The sequence below is a fragment of the Staurois parvus genome, unplaced genomic scaffold, assembly GCF_062004578.1.
Source record: "Staurois parvus isolate SC_StPar_1 unplaced genomic scaffold, SC_StPar_1.0 ptg000098l, whole genome shotgun sequence".
Lineage (NCBI taxonomy): Eukaryota > Metazoa > Chordata > Amphibia > Anura > Ranidae > Staurois > Staurois parvus.
The window spans coordinates 3015741-3038095 of NW_028317894.1; the positions used below are offsets into that span (position 1 = coordinate 3015741).

Consider the following 22355-nt stretch of genomic DNA (forward strand, 5'->3'; position numbering starts at 1 on the left):
ATAGATGTGCAAAACATGATCCTAAAGACAGGATAAATGAGGGGGAGTGTGGGCTCAGACACACTGTACATCAGCTAACAATAAATGTCAGTGGATTCGAAGCAGAGCTCGGGAACTGGGGCCTGTGCTATGGAAGTAAAGCTGCAGCTTTCCTATCACAGGCAGAGAAGAGTCATCACACAGCATCAGAGATTGCTTCACCAAGCACTTGTAATGCTCACTAGATCCAGGCAGCAATACATAACGCGACAGTACAGAACATATGGCTTTTATGGAGGAACTACAGAGCCTTGCAAAAGTACCCAGACCCTTGACCGATTCTCTCATTACTGAATAAAAATTGCTATGTTGAAAATGAATTCTGTGATATTTTTATTTCAAAGAACAGAAACTGACTTTAAAGCAGTTGTAAACCCTGACTGGATGACATTTAGCTACTAAAGCTCTTCATTACAAAAATTTTGTTTCAATCGCTATGTGTCTACACACACTTGCTGCAGCACTGGCTACTCATCATAGTGACAATGGTGGACCATACCTGGGCACCCTAAGACAGGAAATGCCTAGACAACATAAGGTATTATTTTAAAGCCCAAACATTTATTTGTAAGTATAACTTTTTTTTTTTAGCTTTGGTTTTGGGTCGTGAGTGGTTAAAGCCTGTCAGGATTTTATTGCTGTCTGTGTCCTTGTTCGGGGGAGTCACCTTCTCTATTTGTCCTGATCAACAACATCAGCGGGAGTGAAAGTAAAGCAACATCCAAAATGTTGAACAGGAATAGAGGGGAATCTTTCAATGGGGACATTTGCTCCTGTGACAACTACCGAAAATCTCCAGGGTGTTAAAAAGAGGTGGCTGTGCCACAGTATTTTCATCTGAATTTTAACATTATAGCATGACAGGACTATACACATGCTGCAGTTGCGATCCTTTACTTCGTGGCCACAACATTTTTAGCCCAAGCACCACCTGTAAAACTCACCCATTTACTGTAGATTAATTGGCCCTCACCACAATAATATGTCAAGCACTTGGCTCACAGCTGTGGTGAAGTTCGGCAATGCAAAATTGTTATTTGCCAATTAAAAAGAAAAAAAAAAACAGGCATCAGAAGGCAGCACTAGCACCTCCTGAATGTCTGCAAATCGCTGCTACAATGCTCTCTGAAACCCAACCCACTGTGGATGGTATTCAAAGGCTGGTAAGCAATACCACCAGTCTGGAAGAGCACTGAGAGAGGATTTCCTTTACATTGGAAAGATATTCCCTTACTTCCTGTTAGAGTGACACTAAACTCGGATTTAAAAAAGGAAAAATTCTATTTAAGTATGTATTTTTAACCTCTTGGTGCCGGCCGAACACAAATGTGCGGCCTCCTGGCAACTGGGCCTAGACGCTGAGTGGCCGGACATGTGCGTTCTATTTAAAAAAAAAAACATATGTGCTGTACTCATGGAAAGGTCCTGATCTCCTCTTTTGATCGGGACCTTTCCGTGACGGCGGCCACATGACCCTAAACCCCGCCTCCCGAAACCTTTAAAGGGCCAGGAAGCGCCGGCACCAAGGGGTTAAAGAAGCATTTCATGTATTGGTATTTTACACATGGTTAAATTTTTCTAGTTTGGACCAATGTAACTGCATACCTGGCCAGTGCCCCTGGAAGCTGGAAGGTAGACACTGCTACTCCAGTGATATCCACTAGCTTCTGGGTGCCGTGCTGAGTGGCTACTCTGCTCCACTGTGAACACAGGAGATTGGCTGCTTAGAATGATTTGCATTTGCTGAATTAAATCAGAGAATGATTTGCATTTTCTGAATGAATGTAAAACATTCTCTGATTGGATGAGGTGAAGAGGCAGGACGATGACGTCACCCAATGTTACACCCAGCATAAAATTAATAATAATATAATATTATTGTGCATGTTAGTTTTTATTGTTGTGTAACTTTTTAAATGATTTAATGCAGCATTCAGTGAATGCAGATGGAAATGTCATTAAATATTTTTAAACAAGGACAATAAAGTCTTATTATTTACGAAGTAAAGCTGATGTCAGAAAGTAGGCACTACAGAGTGACTATTACTCCCTTGACAGAACCACCCTCCTCCAGGATTTGATGTAGCCCCCCCAAAAGTCCTGTGCAAATACCAGAGTTTTGATAAATCTAGGTCTCCTCCCCTATGTGACACTGTTCTTATGTTGGGTCAACACATTGTTGGTAGTAGGGCATACACCTATGTTACATGGTTGCCAATGTTTTACCATTTTGCAATGTGAAAATACGGAGCAACAATGTTTCCAGGTCTTCTGCCTCCATGAGATTTATAAATGTCCCCAGATCCTAACTATTTCAAGCTGCTTTAATCACAAAAACAGAGATGTGTCAACAAGGAATGAAATGCAGGTGTCTTCAATCAATGATCATAATGATTGTGAAAAATAAAAGCTAATGAGTCCTGGGAAGCGCCTACATTCATTTAATAGATTCCAAGAATCTTAAGGAGTGAAGAGCATGTAAAACAAGAGCATTAAATAACTTGTGACTCTTCTAAATGTAATCACATGCCTCCCTCCACCTGGTGAAACTCCAATTCTAAGACGTCCTTAAAGTTTTATTTCAGCTTTGCGTACATCTTCAGAGATAAATGCAGTGTAAATTCCATACAGATATCAATATTAGAATTGTCTTTATGTCATCGTCTGACTCCCTTAATCTGTTCAAAGCTTAATTTTTTGGTTGGGAGTTTGTCCTTTCTTTATTTGAACAGACCGCTAACAATATTTCTGTAAACCATGTGACCACTCTTTGTAGCTCCTCATACCTATCATTAAAGCTCAATGGGGGGTATTCAATAAAGCTGCAACACCACTTTTCTGGCATTGATCCCTCTTGTTAATGTATTACACCACATTTATGGAGCATGTGCAACACTTTTAGTTCTTACAGTGATTCATGCACCAAATTCAGGTAGTTTAACTACTTGTCCTCCTGTGGATTTACCCCCCTTCCTGACCAGGCCATATTTTGCATTACGGCGCTGTGTTACTTTAACTGACAATTGCATGGTCATGCAACGCTGCACCCAAATTAAATTTACGTTCTTTTTTTTCCCACAAATTGAGCTTTCTTTCGGTGGTATTCGATCGCCTGTGCGTTTTTAATTTTTTGTGCTATAAAAAAAAAAAAGGCCGGTAATTTTGAGAAAAAAATATTTTTTACTTTTTGCGATTAACCACTTGCCGACCGATAACCGAATGATGGCTTCACTGTGGCTGGCTAGTTCTGGGAGGGCGTCATATGATGTCCTCCCAGAACGCACCCTTCCGCGCACCCCTGGCGACCTCTGTGATTGCTGTGTCCTACAGACACAGCTGATCACGTGATGTGGTAAAAGGCCAATCACAGCAGCCTTTTACCACATGATCAGCCGTGTCCAATAACACAGCAGATCACCGAAAAATGCAGTTGACGGTTATCGGCTGCACTTTCCTCATGCTGTCAAAATGTGAGGTAAATACTCCCGATAAATGGCAATTGTCAGAGGAAAGATTGGCATCAATCATCAGGGCATTGATGATCAGTGCCCTGATGATCAGTGCCACCCACCAGTACCGCCCAGCAGTGCCACCCATCAGGGCCGCCAGTCAGTGCCACCCATCAGTGCCGCCTCATCAGTGCTGCCTATCAGTGCCACCTATCAGTGCTGCCCCACTCAGGGGACCCACTGAAATGTTTATTCTACTATTCTGAGCTCATGGCGGAAGTAAATAGGAATAAAGTATTGGAACATTTAATCAGTGCAGCAAAAGGTTTGATACCAAAATTTTGGCTAGTGGCAGAGGTTCCGAAGGTGGTGCATTGGATAGATAGAGTGGAAGGCATTTTCAGAATGGAAGAACCGAGAAGTTTAGAAGATGATAAGATGGGAATATTTAAAAGAATATGGAGTGTTTGGTTAATTTTTAAAACCGCAGAATCTTATACAGAACTAATTAAAGGAGGTAGCCTAAGAAATCACGATGAGATTGGTCGGAATAACAAGTTATGAAGAAATGGATACAGATAGAGAAAGATAAGACAATTTAGGGGAGAAAATAAAAAAGTATATTTTGGAAGATGGAATGTTTTAATGTTGTTTGTATAAGTATGAAATAAAAAGTAAAAAAAAAAAAAGAACAAACAGGGCATTTATTCCACACCAATGAAGCAACGTTTCGCGGTCACTAATGTCTGAGGAAGAGGTTCTTAGGTTGGCCAGACACTAATATACTGTATGTGTGGGATGAAAAGAAAAAAAAAAATCTAACAAATAACTCCATCTGTGCTATACAGTGCAGATGGACAAATCCCCTGTGCTAGGTATTATATTCTGACAGCTGACAGAAGCTGTCAGAATACCTGAACACTGGCTGAATCTGACTGGCTACAGCTACTGTTCAACCAACAGATTTCTGCCCTGCTCCTTTTTTTTATTCAAAAAATGTCGGGCTGGAGGGGCTGACTTGGTCACCAACCAAGTGGAATTTGCAGTGTATGGACAGCTCTAGTGGCCTTGCATTTTGACTTCAATGGTCACAAATAAATGATGGTGTGCTAGTGATAGTATAAACTTTGATATAATGGCCCCAGCCATTGTTTCACCCTAGCACCTGCAGAGCATGGTCTTCTGCTGTATCAAGTATACCAGATCCTTTACATTGTGGACATACTGCAGCAAAACACTTTTTTTTTTCAGTAAAATGGAGAAGGGTTAGATCCTCTGTCATGTGATTATTACTCTCTGTGACTTCCTGTACTGCTGAGGACTCCTCTCCTCATTTCTTATCAAGGTGTCACATGCTATCAGAGGGAGAAGTGAGATGGAATCCCCTCATGGGTTGACGAAAGTCTATCCAAAAAGAAATTGGACTTTAATATTGAAAATGGCTATATAGCGCCACTAAATGTTTACTCCAAATTATAACAGTATAAATGCTGAATGCAAAAATTTGGTTAAACGGGTGAAAAAATAGGAGGAAAAAGGTGATGGAAAATGGCAGAAATCAAAAACAAACAATTGCCCCACTTTAAGAAGGTTTTCTCTGCCTGTTACCTCTATGAAACGTAATGGGTCAAACTCACTGAAAGGATAAAAAAAAAAAAACCATTTCAGAAGTAAAAACAGCAGAAAAGCTATCATGGTCAAGGCCTGATGTAAAATGGGCCTGAGATGAAAAGAGTTGTAGTGTACACATTGTGGTGCCTCCAAGTACCTCTGTAAGTCTTCCAATCCACCCTTGCATCCCCATAGAACTCTTTGGACCCTAGGCCCAAGCTGTATGCAAAAGTTATGTCACGTCATCAGTTTAGATGCGGGCAGCGTTTGATGCAGATCACCAATTACACATGAAAGACAAACAGGAAATATATGCTGGACATACCTTAGTAACTGCAGATAAAAGCTCCAGTGCCTTTGTTTGTAGAGTGGCATCACCGCTCTCTATAAACAGCTTCAGAGATGTCAAAAGCATTGAGTGCTCTAATAACAGGGTACAGATTGCATCAACACACTGAAAGAAAAAAAACGACATTACATTTAACAGTATAATTCATTCATCCATACAAGATAAACAATATTAGAAAAAAATATTTTTTGTGGTCCCTTTTTCTATTATGCTTGAGCCTATAAGTCTTGGGAGGTAATTTCACAGAAAAAATAAAAATAAAAACAAAGGCAGACAGTGCAAACAGTGACAGTGTCCACACCACCCAAAGAAAAAAAAAATAGCAATCATTTTTCTAATGCAAGCTGAAAATTCAAATCTGCAATCCACCATTCTCATCCATTTACTAAACTATTAAGATATACAGGTGCATCTCAAATTAGAATATCATCAAAAAGTTAATTTATTTCAGCAATTCAATTCAAAATGTGAAACTCGTATATTATTCCATAAAAGTTTATTTAGAAGTGACAACATGTTACAGGAAAATATAAAGAAATGCACACACAGCATCAATCAGGCCATAGACACAGCTTAAACCAAAATACAAGACGAAACAACATGGTAGAGTGCGACACTGTGAAAAACATAAGCATGTCAAGGTACGGCAGAGATAGGCCTGTAGTACTCAAGTTACACAAATGTACAATATAGAAGGTAATCACAGCTTACTTCCAACAATTGAGTATTGGCGTACTGGCCTATGCATGGAGGAAATGAACCTTCGGAGTCTAAACCAAAAGCAGTACGCTATCATAAGGCTAATTGAGCATCGCAGTATAAGAGAAGATGTCGTGAGTACCATTGACTACCCTAGAGGAGATAAGCTAACCATATACCAAGTATTCCTGAATGAAACGAAGACTAAGCCTGATCGAAGACTGAGAGCTTGTCGAGAAAGAAAGAAAGAAAAAAAAGAATAGAAAGAAAAGGACAAGAAAAGGAAAAGAATGGGAGTCATAGTAGAGAGAGAGGAGAGAAACAGGAAGAAAGAGAAAAAGAAAAAAAAAAAAAAAAAAAAAAAAAAAAAAAAGAAGAGGGGGGGGGGGGGGAAGGGGGGAAAGGGGGGGGGGGGAAGGGGGAGAAGGGGGGATAAGAGGCAAGAAAAAAAAAAAAAAAAAAAAAAAGGGGGGGGGGCGAAGCAAGGGAAGCGAAAGGTCTGGGCTGCGAAGTTTGTGTCAATATAGCTATTGGAAATCATAAATGAGAGTGTCAAGAACTTAAACATTCACCAAAGCTAAGCAGGCAAATATAAATTATCGGAAAGGAGGTCATAACCACGCAGATTATGAACGAACCAAGGGCATAACCAGAGGTATGGCTGAGCTCAATCAGGTATCCCGACCCATGAGAGATCTGAATTCAGGGGTAGTTACAAAGTGGGTCCAGCAGGCCCAAACATGTGAGTATTTAGTTGGCATGTCAAGTGCAGTCGCAATCAGTTCCTCCATTTCCGCCACTCTGCCTACTCGATTGAGCCAATCGCGTATAGTTGGGGGGTGAGTGGAGCCCCACAGCACAGGAAGACAGAGTCTGGCTGCGTTGATCATATGCATAGCTAGGGACTTGAAATATTGACTCCTAGGAATGGGGGTATGATGAAGCAATAGCTGAGCAGGAGAGAAAACTATGGGCAGAGTGGTCACTGAAGTCACCAACCGGTGAACCTCCTGCCAGAATGGATGAATAAGTGGACAGGACCACCAAATATGTAAGAAAGAGCCATCAGGTGTCCCACATCTCCAGCACACGTCAGGGACAGATGAGTTAAACCGATGAAGTCTGGAGGGAGTACGATACCATCTAGTGGCCAATTTGTAGCCATTTTCCTGCGTCGAAACATTACTCGAGCAGGTGTGGGAGTACCTAAATATGCGGTCCCAATCCGACTCAGATAAATCCGTCTTTAGGTCTCTGTTCCACGCACGGCAAGAGGGGAAAGAAGTGCAAGTCCTGCTGTCCCCTAGGAGAGGATAAATCTCAGAGATCAAATGCGTCCGCGGTTCGGATTTAGAGCATAAGGATTCAAATGGAGTAACAGGGCGAGTCAAATTATGGCGGGATTTATGGAAAAGCAGGAAGTGTCTAATCTGAAGAAAGGCCCAGAGAGGGAATTCGCGGATATTCAAGCTAACCTTCAGCTCCTGTAATGATTTCACCTTGCCTGAGTGAATAAAATGTTTTACTTGAATCTGATCGTGTGGCCAATAATTTGATAAAAAATCCTTGTGCAACCCTGGGGGAAAATCTGGATTCAGGCGTATCGACGTCAAGGGACTAGGAGAGTCCGAAATGGACGACGTTTTACAAGCCTTGCGGAAAACTTCTAACATGGGACCTATCAAAGGATGGGAGAGGAGAACCTGAGGTGTGTGTTTCGGCAATAGCCAAGGGATCGATGGAAGGGGAGTGGGCGAAAAGGCCTTCTCCAAAAGGACCCAGTCTTTGGAAGCAGAATGAATGTGCCAGTCGACTATGCGGGAAAGATGACACGCCCAGTAATAGCGGTGTAGGTCAGGGAGCCCAATGCCCCCGCTGGGTTTGGGACGAGTTAGCTGAGAGAACGAGACCCGCGGACGCTTATGATTCCATAAAAATAAGGAACATAGTTTCTTACAAGAAGCAAAGAATGTCATTGGAAGTTGAATTGGCAAAGTTTGGAAGAGATAGAGGAGACGCGGAAGTATATTCATTTTAATAATTGCAGCCCTACCAAACCAAGAGAAGCAGGGGCGATGCCACTTGTTTAGGTCTTCCTCTATGACTTTGAAAACCTGTAGGAAATTTTTGGCATAAAGGTCGTCCAGGTTACGAGTAAGTTGTATACCAAGATATGGAAGGGCATCCCTCACCCACTGAAATGGAAAATGAGACTCACAGAAGGAGACGAGATCAGTGGGAAGGGTTATGTTGAGGGCGTATGACTTTGAAAAATTAATTTTCAGGTTCGACAAAAAGCGGAAAAAAGCAAAGTCTTTCAGCAAACTCGGTAGGGTGGTGCGAGGGTCAGCCAAAAAAAGGAGGATATCATCCGCATAAGCAGCAAGTTTGTATTCTTTGTCTGCTATCCTGATCCCCTTAATATCTGGGTTAGCGCGAATTTGTCTCAAAAGAGGTTCAAGGGAAATGACGAACAGAAGCGGGGATAGGGGGCAACCCTGACGAGTGCCATTACCCAGGCGGAAAGGGTTTGATAAGTGTCCATTAACCCGAACTTGAGCTGTAGGGCCCGAGTATAGGGTCATAATAAAGTTCAGCATTTTCTCGCCCAGGCCCAAAGCCATCAGTGATCCCTGCAAATAATCCCAAGCAATCCTGTCAAAGGCCTTCTCAGCATCCAATGAGAGGAAGAAGGCCGGAGAGTTAGATTTGGAAAGCCAATGTTGGAGATTAAGGGCCTTGATAGTGTTATCCCTAGCTTCTCTACCAGGGATGAATCCCACCTGATCCAAGTTAATGAGGGAAGGGAGCAAAGGGAGAAGTCGGTTAGCAAGCATCTTTGCAAACAACTTAATATCCACATTTAGCAGGGAGATGGGTCTGTAATTAGATACCTGGGAGGTATCTTTACCACTTTTGGGGATGACGGTAATGTGTGCTTCCAACAGCCTATGGTGTGGTCTATGAGACTGAGAAAGAGTATTGAAAGCAGAAAGAAATGGAGTACTCAGAATGTCCAGAAAGGATTTATAATAAGCCGCCGAAAAGCCGTCAGGGCCCGGACTTTTGCCCGCCTTCAACTGCCGTACTGCGCACTGCAATTCGCTTAAAGTCAGATCTTGGTCTAGCGATAAAACCGTCTCCTCAGAGAGAGCGTTTGGACCATGAAGACGAAGAAATTCAGAGATTAGGGACGCTCTAGGCCTGTCAATGTGCATCGGGGGACGTTCTGGTGGAAGATTATAAAGGGACTTATAAAAATGTTCGAACTGAGAGGCAATATCAGGATTGGATGTGGCCATCACACCCTCAGGGCTTCTTATTTTATGTATAGTCATATGGGATCGTTTTTCCCGAAGAGCCCGAGCAAGAAACCTTCCACTTTTATTGGCAAACTCATAATAAAGCTTTTGGGAGAGAATGAATCTTTTCTTGACCACTTTGCCCAGCTCAGTGAGAAGTCGCAAGCGAGCATTTGTGAGTTCCGAAAGAGTCGACGCAGCCAGAGTCTGTTTATGTGCCCTCTCCAGAGAGCGTATCCTATCTGTAAGTAGCTTCAAACGTTGCTGTCTGTCTTTCTTACGTCTCGTAGCTGCCGCTATAAGGCAACCCCGGATAACACATTTATGAGCCTCCCACTGCGTAAGGGGGGAGGTATCCGAAGAGCCATTTAAAGAGAAATATTCACGCAGATGAGAGCGAATGTCTTGTTCAATAGCACAGTCTGCTAGAAGCGAGGCGTCTAAGCGCCATAGCTTCGAGCGAGCAAGTTTCTCCGGGAGCCGCAAGGTTACGGTTATGGGGTGGTGATCGGAGAGAACCATCGGCTCTATAGAGGCAGCATGTAGAAAAGGGAGGTCCGACTGCGACAGAAAAAGGTAATCAATCCTAGAATACTTATTGTGCGGCGGAGAAAAGAACGTGTAATCCTTAACAGTGGGGTGGAGTGTGCGCCAGGAGTCATGTAATTGCAAGTGTTGCAACTGCAAATGTATCTGCCTAAGAGCCTTAAAAGGCAAAAACGAACTGCCCGAGGAGGAGTCTAGCAATGGGTTTAATGGGACATTCAAGTCCCCCCCCAGTATCAGCATACCCGAGTGAAACTCAGCCAAAGTAGCAGCAGTCATACGCATAAACGTGACCTGTTTGGTATTGGGAGCATAAATATTGGCAAGTGTGATGGGTCTGTTGGAAAAAGAGCCCTTTACAAACAGATATCTGCCCTCCGGGTCGGCAAGGGAATCCTGTAGCACGAATGGGAGATGTCTGGCAAACAGGATAGCCACTCCTTTTGATTTAGCCAGTGGATTGGTGGCATGAAGAACAGTAGGGTATCTGAAGTTAAAAAGTTTGGGTATGGAGTCCCGGCGAAAATGCGTCTCCTGGAGGAGGAGTATATCCGCCTTTTGCTTATGCGCGTAAGAGAGTAACATAGATCTCTTTTCGGGAGTGTTCAGACCCTGAACATTGAGTGAAAGAATTTTTAAGGACAGCAGTCCCGCATTAGAGGCGGGAGAAGGCATGACTGCAGAGCTTGATCGCGGAAGCCTGATGACACAACTGCAAATGTGCAGAGAGAGAAGAGAAAAAAAAAAAAGGGGGGGGGGAGGGGAGGAGTCGGAGAAAAGGGAGAGAAGTAAGGGGGTAGAGAGCGAGAAAAGAGAGAAGGAGTAAGAGAACTCCCAAGAGATAAGAAAAAAAAAAAAAAGGGGGGAAGAAAAGGGGGGAAAGTACTACACGGCTCGGGGAGAAGACCAGCTAGTCCACGTATGAAAGAGAGAGTACAGAAGGAGGGAGGAAAGTTAGAATAAGAAAGAGATTAGAGCCAAAAAAAAAAAAAAAGAGGGGAGGGGAAGGAAGGAAAACGAGAGAAAAGAAAAAGTAGAGGAGAGGAAACTAATAATAGTAGCCTAATGTATGAGGTCAGTGAAAGCTCACAGAGCTCACTGTGTGGGGAACGAAGTAAGCGTTGAGCCAAGAGTGAAGCAACCGCCGGCCGGTCGCCTTGTAAGGAGCATAACCAAAAAGACAAAACCAAAGGAGGGTGAGTGTTGAAAAGGGGGGGCTCAAGCGAGGCATGTAATACTATGTACTATAAAGGCCAAGCTAAAAGGGAAAAAACTTTGGACAACCCCAAGAGGTGACAATCCAGGAGGTGTATGCGGGTGCCCGCGGCGGGCACGCTGGCAAAAAGGGGCAACCGTGATGGGATAATAGGCCACAGATATTCCAATATACGTATTGAGAAGATATCTAGGGGCTAACCACTCCCGCTTGAGGACAGGGCAAATTCTATCCGTATAAGAGCAGAACCAACAGGCAGGACCTGTTAAATGGTGGATCTGTGCGAGGCCGTAAGGAGTAATACAGGCTTATCAAGTAAAGAAGCAATAATACAACAGAACATACGAACAAATGCCATACAGGAAAAACAAATTTCAATACAAAAACTGAGGTCAGGAGAAAACCCTATAGAACATTATACCCCAGCTTCAGGCATCCGTACTACTTAGGATCCCCAGACTCAGTGCCAGAACTGTTACCCCGTGGAGACGAGCTCAACTAAGCATTGCAAAATATGGAACGGATTCTACCAAAACCCCTATGACACCCACGAGAAAGAGCAGCACCTCTCTTATAACCAATGCTGAAAGGAGTGGGGACACACCCTTAGGACTGGGGGGATACATAGAGCCCCAAAACAGCCGCAAGCGCTTACATAAGAGCAGGTCACAGGAGGGTACACCAACCGGCTCCATGAGGCCTCAAAGTGCGCAGAGGTGATGGTCATTCACGCGGCGTCGTTTAGGATGTAACAGAGCTCCCACCAATCCCCTGGCAGCAACATTGTGAGGTAGATCCCCCTCCCCCCCGTCCCACCCCCCTCCCCGTAAATAACAACTGCCCCCTATCAAAATCCCGTATCTAGTGCAGAACTCAAAAAGGATATCAGATGTAACCACGGGTATCATATAGAGTACGTGTCCGAAGCAGGAGCGGAGGCAACTCCCTCCGGTCAAATAAATCCCAAAAGGCTGTAAAAATCCCTCAGATGACGCCGGGTCACGGCCTGGGTTTGCAGTGCAGAACAAACTTGAAGGAGCCGGCCTTCCCGAGAGCTTTCACCAAACCTGAACGAGAGGAACTTAAAAACAGGAAGTGAACCGGGCATCCGGAAGGAAATAGAGACCCCTGCCGTAGGAGCAAGACCGCTCTTCTTCAGTAGTCAGGATACTGCTGAGAGATAGTTCCACGAAGCAATAGGCGCAGGGATCCATAGCAAGAGCAGAAGGCTTGTTAGAGCAATGAGAATCCGCAATCTAATGGGGTGTATACCGGGTGTCGATCTTGAACAAGTCTCCTGACCTGTATGCTAATAAATATCATCCCAAAACCTGGGGAGGTGGCATATCAACATGGAGGACTAGAGCCTGCGGGAGCGACTGTAAAGAGGCAACAGTAACCGTTGCGGCAAACCCGTAAAGCCCAACTCAAAGCCCAAGTAGCTGGCCAAACACAAATCAGCAGGAAAACTGAAAAAACGAAGGCTGAAGGCCTGCTGGTGTGGCGGATCATTAGGTCCCGTGCCGAGGCTTCCTGTGCGCCGGGGAGGCCGTGGGACTGGAAGTGTCCATAGAGGCCCCTGCAGGGGGTCTTGGAGGTGTCGAAGGGACCGTCCGGCGCCGTCGTTGAGCAGGGCTAGGCCCGCCCATTGCACCATCTTCAGCTCTTAGATCTTGGGCACGTGGCAACCTCATAGACCCGTTCCAATCGGGTAAGGCAATCGGAGGAATATCCAAAGCAGAGCAAAAAGATGGCAGTTCTTCAGGAACTCGTAGGTTGAAATTATGGCCATTCACTTGAGCAGAAAGGCAGAACGGAAACCGCCATCTATAGGGGATGTTGCGCATGCGGAGAGCATCCAATAGGGGGCGCAGCGCCCGCCTTTGTTGCAGGGTCAGATTGGAGAGGTCCTGATATAGCTGTATCTCTGCCCCCTCATAGGCAAGATGTCTTCTCCCCCTGGCGCATTTGAGGATATCCTCTTTAAGCGGGTAACTTTCAAGACAGCAAATTATGTCCCTGGGAGGGTCTGTGTCTCCCCCCCTAGGGCGGGTCGCCCGGTGTACACGTTCAATAGCAATCATGGTTGAAGGTGGGCGACCTAGAAGGTCATTAAAGATAGCTATTACCGCTTTAGGGACATCACAAGGTTCCACTGATTCAGGAAGGCCCCGAACCCTAATATTGCGTCTGCGTCCACGATTGTCTAGGTCCTCAATATGTCTAGAAAAATCTCGAATGGTCGACACGTGCAGCGCTGATAGTTGTTGTAGATCAGAAATTGCGGCCTGATTCTGCCTAGTATCCAGCTCCACCCGCTCCACCCTTGTGCCCATAGAACGGATGTCATCCCTTAATTCAGTTAGGGCAGAGGTTAATGTGGTGGTTAAGGTGGTCTTTATATCAGCTGCCACAGCCTGGAGGTCCCTTAAAGATAGGGAATGTGTAGCACATGAGGAATCCAGCTGTGGCACTGTGTCCAGCACAGCATATTCGGCTGTGCTTGCAGAGCCTGTGTCAGAGACTGCAGAGGGAGGGGGAGAGGGGGATGACGCTGGAGAGGGAGAGGGCTGCGGCCCTGCTTTCTGCTGGGAGCGGAAGAGCTCCTTTATATGCCTCCCCTGTGTGTTCGGGCCCCGCAGGGACCGCGATCTGGCCCCAGAGGGTGCCCTGTCAGACTTCCCCATAGCAGAGGGGAGATGTCTCACCCGTCCGTGCAGAGCGGCAGCAAGGTAAGATCCGGCCGGCGGGAGCTCTGCACCTATGCGGCCATCTCCACTCGCGGCTCGGCCACGCCCCCCGAAACTCGTATATTATATAGATTCATTACACACAGAGTGATATATTTAAAGAATTTATTTGTTTTAATTTTGATGATTATGGCTTACAGCTAGTGAAAACCCAAAATTCAGTAACTCAGAAAATTAGAATATTACATAAGAACAATAAAAAAAAAGGATTTTTAATAAAGAAATGTTGGCATACTGAGAAGTATGTCCATGTACAGTATAGTATGCACTCTATACTTGGTCGGGGCTCCTTTTGCATGAATTACTGGATCAATGCAGCGTGGCATGGAGGCAATCAGCCTGTGGCACTGTTGAGGTATTATGGAAGCCAAGGTTGCTTTGATAGCACCCTTCAGCTTGTCTGCATTGTTGGGTATGGTGTCTCTCATCTTCCTTTTGACAATACCCCACAGATTCTCTATGGGGTTTAAGTCAGGCGAGTTTGCTGGCCAATCAAGCACAGTGAAACCATGATCATTAACCACTTGTCTACAGGCCACTTTCACCCCCTTCCTGCCCAGGCCAATTTTCAGCTTTCAGCGCTGTCACACTTTGAATGACAATTGTGCGCTCATGCAACACTGCACCCAAACAAACTTTTTATCTTTTTTTTGAGACATATAGAGCTTTCTTTTGGTGGTATTTAATCACCACTGGGTTTTTTATTGTTTGCTAAACAAACCAAAAACTGAAAAATTTGTAAAAAAAAAGTTTTTCCTTAGTTTCTGTTATAAAATGTTGTAAATGAGTAATTTTTCTCCTTCACTGATGTGCGCTGATTGGCAGCACTCATAGGTGGCACTGACTGGCAGCTCAGATGGGCACTGATATGTGGCATTGATGTGCACTAATGGGCATTGCTGGGTGGCACTGATGGGACTACACTGACCATCAGTGCCCTGATGATCAGTGTAGATGTCCCCTCTGAGGAATGCCGATAACCGGCATTTCCTTATTTACATGTGATCAGCCGAAGTCATCGGCTCTCTCTGCTGATCGGTGATTCGCTGTTTCCCAGGGATACAGCGCACCACCGATCGCTGTGCTGCGTGCCCCTGGGGGCACGCATGCAAGGTTAGAGTGGGAAGGCATCATATGATGTCCTCCCAGAACGAGAGAACAACCGCCCATCTGTCATTTTCTTATATGGAGGGCGGGAGATGGTTAAACCAGGTATTGGTACTTTTGGCAGTGTGGGCAGGTGCCAAGTCCTGCTGGAAAATCAAATCGGCATCCTCATAAAACTGGTCAGAGGGAAGCATGAAGTAGGTTCCCCATGTCTCCCCAAATCATCATTGACTGTGGAAACTTCACACTGGACCTCATACAACTTAGATTCTGTGCCTCTCCACTCTTCCCCCAGACTCTGGGACTTTGATTTCCAAATGCAATGCAAAATTTACTTTCATCCAAAAAAGAGGACTTTGGACCCCTGAGCAACAGTCCAGTCCTTTGTCTCCTTAGCCCAGGTTAAGACACTTCTGACATTGTCTCTGGTTCAGGAGTGGCTTGACACAAGGAATTGTAGCCCATGTCCTGGATACGTCTGTGTGTGGTGGCTCTTGAAGCATGTTGTAGTCCATGTCCTGGATACGTCTGTGTGTGGTGGCTCTTGAAGCATGTTGTAGTCCATGTCCTGGATACGTCTGTGTGTGTGGTGGCTCCTGAAGCACTGACACCAGCCATAGTCCACTCCTTGTGAATCTCCCTCAATTTCTTGAATGGCCTTTGCTTCACAATCATCTCAAGGCTGCGGTTTACCCTGTTGCTTGTGCACCTTTTTCTACTACACTTTTCACTTCCACTCAACTTCCCATTAATATGATTGGTTACAGCACTCTGTGAACAGCCCGCTTCTTTAGCAATGACCTTTTAAGACTTGTGGAGAATGTCAATTACGGTCTTCTGGACAACTGTCAAGTTAGCAGTCTTCCCCATTATTGTGTAACCTACTGAACCAGACTGAGAGACCATTTAAAGGTTCAGGAAACCTTTACAGGTGTTTTGAGTTAATTAGCTGATTAGAGTGTGACAACATGAGTCTAGGAAATTGAACTTTTTCACAATATTCTAATGTTCTGAGATACTGAATTTTGGGTTTTCACGAGCTGTAAGCCATAATCATCAAAATGAAAAGAAATAAATGCTTGAAATATATCACTCAGTGTGTCATTAATCTATATAATTTATGAGTTTCACTTTTTGAACTGAATTACTGAAATAAATTACCTTTTTTGATGATATTCTAATTTATTGAGATGCACCTGTAGCTGTTGGATTAATCCTCTTAGAGGTTATCCAGCAGCTGTATCTTAAAGCTTGTGAGAGTGTAGTGCCATCAATGCACTGTTAATATGTGAGTGGTTGTTATTTAGTCTTTTAATATTTTAAATAAAATGTTTCTGCTCTACGGAAGCAATTTTTTCTCCTTTTTTAGTACTGCTGTGAACCATGTCACTCCACCTCATAGGAGCAGGGCCCTCGAACCCCTCGTGTATTGAATTGTATTGTTACTGTACTGTCTCGTGTACTGTCTCCCATTATAATGTACAGCGCTGAGCAAACTGTTGGCGCTATATAAATCCTGTATAATAATAATAGACAGTTGCTAGTTCTTTCCTGCTTCTTTTAAAGGCTCCCTTGCAGTTGATTAAAGCTTTTCAAGGCCAAAGTCTCTGTAATCAGGGTGCCAACCAAAGTCTCACTGAACCTCTGAATTCCGGGGTCCCAAAATGAGAACTACCACTCCTGAAAGAACGGCCAATCAGTCCACTCCGCTCCAACCAGATCACCCCAGAACCCCTCACCCTTCATGGGTGAAAACTCCCAAGTAATTAAAAAATGTCTCTTGAACTGTCTCTTAAAGAGACCACAACCTACAGTCAGGTCCATAAATATTGGGACATCAACACAATTCTAACATTTTTGGCTCTATACACCACCACAATGGATTTGAAATGAAATGAATAATATGTGCTTTAACTGCAGACTGTCAGCTTTAATTTGAGGGTATTTACATCCAAATCAGGTGAACGGTGTAGGAATTACAACAGTTTGCATATGTGCCTCCCACTTGTTAAGGGACTAAAAGTAATGGGACAGAATAATAATCATAAATCAAACTTTCACTTTTTAATACTTGGTTGCAAATCCTTTGCAGTCAATTACAGCCTGAAGTCTGGAACGCATAGACATCACCAGACACTGGGTTTCATCCCTGGTGATGCTCTGCCAGGCCTCTACTGCAACTGTCTTCAGTTCCTGCTTGTTCTTGGGGCATTTTCCCTTCAGTTTTGTCTTCAGCAAGTAAAATGCATGCTCAATCGGATTCAGGTCAGGCGATTGACTTGGCCATTGCATAGCATTCCACTTCTTTCCCTTAAAAAACTCTTTGGTTGCTTTTGCAGTATGCTTTGGGTCACTGTCCATCTGCACTGTGAAGCAGCGTCCAATGAGTTCTGAAGCATTTGGCTGAATATGAGCAGATAATATTGTCCAAAACACTTCAGAATTCATCCTGCTGCTTTTTTCAGCAGTCACATCATCAATAAATACAAGACATACCAGTTCCATTCGCAGCCATACATGCCCACGCCATGACACTACCACCACCATGCTTCACTGATGAGGTGGTATGCTTAGGATCATGAGCAGTTCCTTTCCTTCTCCATACTCTTCTCTTCCCATCACTCTGGTACAAGTTGATCTTGGTCTCATCTGTCCATAGGATGTTGTTCCAGAACTGTGAAGGCTTTTTTAGATGTCGTTTGGCAAACTCTAATCTGGCCTTCCTGTTTTTGAGGCTCACCAATGGTTTACATCTTGTGGTGAACCCTCTGTATTCACTCTGGTGAAGTCTTCTCTTGATTGTTGACTTTGACACACATACACCTACCTCCTGGAGAGTGTTCTTGATCTGGCCAACTGTTGTGAAGGGTGTTTTCTTCACCAGGGAAAGAATTCTTCGGTCATCCACCACAGTTGTTTTCCGTGGTCTTCCGGGTCTTTTGGTGTTGCTGAGCTCACCGGTGCGTTCCTTCTTTTTAAGAATGTTCCAAACAGTTGTTTTGGCCACGCCTAATGTTTTTGCTATCTCTCTGATGGGTTTATATTTTTTCAGCCTAACGATGGCTTGCTTCACTGATAGTGACAGCTCTTTGGATCTCATCTTGAGTTGAGAGCAACAGATTCCAAATGCAAATAGCACACTTGAAATGAACTCTGGATGTTTTAACTGTTCGTTGTAATTGGGATAATGAGGGAATAACACACACCTGGCCATGGAACAGCCGAGAAGCCAATTGTCCCATAACTTTTGGTCCCTTAACAAGTGGGAGGTACATATGCAAACTGTTGTAATTCCTACACCGTTCACCTGATTTGGATGTAAATACCCTCAAATTAAAGCTGACAGTCTGCAGTTAAAGCACATCTTGTTCGTTTCATTTCAAATCCATTGTGGTGGTGTATAGAGCCAAAAATGTTAGAATTGTGTCGATGTCCCAATATTTATGGACATGACTGTAGATAGTGTGGAAATACATCTCCCTTCCAGGACACATTCCTAGCATCTTGCACAATACTTTAAGGTCAAATTTTAAGCCCTTTTACTTTCTATCTGTCTTGTTTTAATCTTCCTCTCAACACAGGTAAAGGTACTATAGCTGTTTTAAAAGACAGTATAAGTTGTCAGCACACGATGGATGTACAGTATATAACAGTCAAAAATTTAATAAAAAGATCATATCACAAGTGCAAAGTTTCGTAGCTGCGCAGGACCCCCTCCATCAAAAAGTGAAAAACAAACAATTTAAAGGATAAGTTCACCTTTGGGAACATGTTACATATTCCACCCTCTTTAATATGTAACATGTTCCCAATGCTGCAGCCACCACCCACTGCTCCACCCTCCCTCTGACAAAAGTACGGGGAGAAGTCTCCCCGTACTATGTGTCAAATTTGAAAACAGCGCGACCGTGGGAGACTGCAGCCACACGGCCACGTTGTTAATTCACAGACTTCCGTGAATGAATGAATGAACTGCAAGTCCCGACAGCGTTAGCAGCTGTCGGCTTGCAGATTTCAATGAACTACTACGGTGCTGTGGTAGTTCACTGAATCTTCCTGTCAGTATACCTGCTTGCTCGTACATCCCATACGGGCAAGCAGATATACTGACAGATCTTCAGGAGACCTGCATGGCATCAGCAATCTACTGATCGCTGGTGCAATGCTTTCCAGGCTCCTGCAGACACAAATAATAAATGCACGTTTTTGTACCTTGCAAAAAAAAGTGCATTTATTATCTGTGTGCAAAAGGTGAAATTATCCTTTAAAGAGAGTTTACTACAGCTTCCACTCAAGTCTCTTCTATTATACATGGCCTATTCTAAATTCAATTTTTTCTGTGGCTGTGATCCAACCTCCTGTTAGAAGGCGGTTATGTTTGTTCTCCATGGTCCCACTGTATGTAGGACTGAAGCCACCCTATCTTGCCCATAACCCCAGAAATGGACTATGGAATCTGTAGTGTGCATAGTGCAATGTGCGAGAGCACAAGTAATGTACATTTCTTGTTCCAAACATTTCTATGAAAAATAGATTACAGGGCCATTAAGTAGTGGATGTGTATGGATCATTTCAGGAGAAGAAGGATAATGTTTGGTGTCACTTTATGACATATTTTCACATAGTTGACTAGGAATTTACAGCCCCCCTCCTGTGCAGAGAGGAAACTAAAAAGGACCATTCTATTATTACATGCACAAACCACAAGGAATTATGTACTATACAGTTTAGTAAAAAAATAGCAGGTGCTATTTGTAAAGATGGGGGGAGATAGAAGAGTAGCTGTTGTAAATATACTAATAACAGCACACATTGTTTCAGCTTAGGCATACGACAGCAAAATCAAGCTGAAGGTGCTTAGCAACATATGGTCAATCTATGCATCTAAAGACACCCAAAAGTCAGAATTTGATTGGCTGAATAGGGCAATTACTTATTTTTTTTTTTTAAGGAACATTCAAACATTATGCCCATTGTGTAGGCCTGAAAGTATTAGTGACCTCTGACTCAGCTCTTTATTTTCCCTTGTAACATCCTTGAGCAGACGCATAAGAGCAGTGAATAGGAATATACACACAAACGTATGAGAAATGAACAGTGTGTGCGCTCTTGATGGGAGATAAACTAATACACTTCCAATCAAGTTTTGTGGATCCTGATGCAGAAGACAATGTTAACAGGTGGCAAGTGCATTGTTTTGACCTTTTACACCTGAGTTTTAACTTGATAAAACAAAAGCCAGCCAGCAGAGTAGACAGGATGGGAAATAAAAGAAAACTTGCAAACCGAAACACTTCATTGGCTCATTTGCAGATTTAAAAATGGGAAAATAGTTCCACATTGAAAGACCTAATTAATTCCATTTGCTTTTTCTGCATGCACAGGCTGCATTTAAATAGGTTATTAATGAAGGGCACTTTCAAGGCCAAGTCAGTCCGATGAAAAATACAGAAACCTTTGAGCAGAGTTACCTCGGTAGAAAAGTTTCAGGTGTGAAATTAAATTATTGAACATGGTATATGGGGAAGTTACACAGAAATAATAGGCAGCTAGATCTGCATTGGGAAGATGGGAAGACATTGTTCTTAGTTCAAAGTAATGGCGGGTCATTCTATCATCATACATTATGCAAACCAAATTATGTCTGGTGGACATACTGCTTCCTGTTTCAGTAAGTTATTACTCCTGTTAATTCAAATGATGGAAAAAATGTAAGAATATCAAATAAAATGTAGGTATAAATATAACTATACAAAGATAAAAGAGTTGTAATACAAAACATACAATACGTGCGGAATAGAAACACAGACCAGCATTTCCTGTGTCAGAAGACAGCAGTGCCTACATTTGCACCATATATTTTGAGGCAATATTTTCACTTATGTAGGCAGGCTACAAATTATTGATAACGTTTTTAATTTAATAGCAGGCTTACAAAATACCAGCAGACATTTAAATAAACCTATGATGGCTAGCTCTGTGAAGGCCAGTTATAGACTGGGGCAGCAGTCATTTTTTGTTCTGTTGAACTGTTGGTGAAGGGGCGCACTGGACACCTTAGCTGCCATTATGCTACATGCTGGGTGTCCAGTGCGCTCCTGTACCTTTAAAGAGGGGTGGACTCCCTCAGGTCCACCTGCCCTTGGTCTATCCATTAAAGACATGTGCCTCTACTATGGGGGCTCTCAAAATTTGTAGAGTTAGGAACTACAGAACATTGGGGTGCCGTGACGAGGCTCTGTAGCTTACGCATGTATCTGCAAATGTGTGCTGTTTTGAAAGCATACTGTTAGACAGCTTAATTCGGTTTGTTTGCAGGCTGGTTGGCAAGCTGAGCTGGAAATTTTTGTCTTTTGTTGTTTGACATGCATCGCCCTTCCATGTGCTTCTTGCTGTGAAGGCCAGTTATAGACTGGGGCAGCGGCCATTTTTTGTACTAGCTCTGGATAAATCTTATCTGAAACTGTCAAAGGCATGGTAAACATTCTTGCCTGCGCCCTGGATAAGATCACGTCGTTTCATGGTGTCAGTTGTTGTTTTGTACATAAAGCCTATAGTAGAGTAGATCTTCACATTCCTGTGTCAGCAGTTTTTGTTTGCACTTATACATTGTGGTGTAGGACTACATAGATTATTGCATGACGTATGTCTGCAGTGTGACACCTGAAACTTCCTGTGAAAAAAACAACATATCCCACAATCCCTGGGTCTCTCTAGCTTGTGATGGTACAGGCATGAGCTACACAATAAGAGAGTTCACTCATGCAGCTAGGAAATTATCTGTTTCATCACATTAGCACTCCTGCATTTGTGATGCAGTGGATGGCAAGGCATGCATTGGAAGCAGTGTGACCCAGAACAGAAAGCTGTCCTGTCCTCTTGGTGCATAGGGACCAGCTAACTGAAGCAATACATAAACATAGGGGAATAGATCAGCCTTGATCACTATCAACTGCAGCTACAAACATGCAAGCCCATCATTGCGAGGCAAAACAACACAGGCAATATAACTACATTAAGGGACAAATGTAGTCTAGCTACATAAAGTATTTTTTGTGCTGTTTTTTATTAGTGCTTTAACAAACAGAATCCTTCTCATATGTGTGTAATTTCAGCTGAGTCAATTCTAATTGCTCTGATTCACTGCACCTAAAGTCTGTCTCTAGGCATATTGGTTTATTGCACAATGTGCATCACGTAATGCAATATCAAGAAAAATCTGCAACCCTATCATGCTCCAAACTGCTAGCATACCTGGCCAGTGGCCTAATTAGATCACCTACAGCA

General features: G+C 43.5%; 1 protein-coding gene across 2 annotated transcripts in view; it reads right to left on the reverse strand.

The window, feature by feature from the left end:
- NBAS (NBAS subunit of NRZ tethering complex) overlaps positions 1-22355 on the reverse strand; it is a 1021307-nt gene that overhangs the window by 26285 nt on the left and 972667 nt on the right. For both annotated transcript variants that reach the window (XM_089671087.1, XM_089671086.1), the window contains one exon: positions 5425-5553. In XM_089671087.1, the coding sequence (XP_089527213.1) occupies positions 5425-5553 (129 nt within the window). The remainder of the gene's footprint in view (positions 1-5424; positions 5554-22355) is intronic.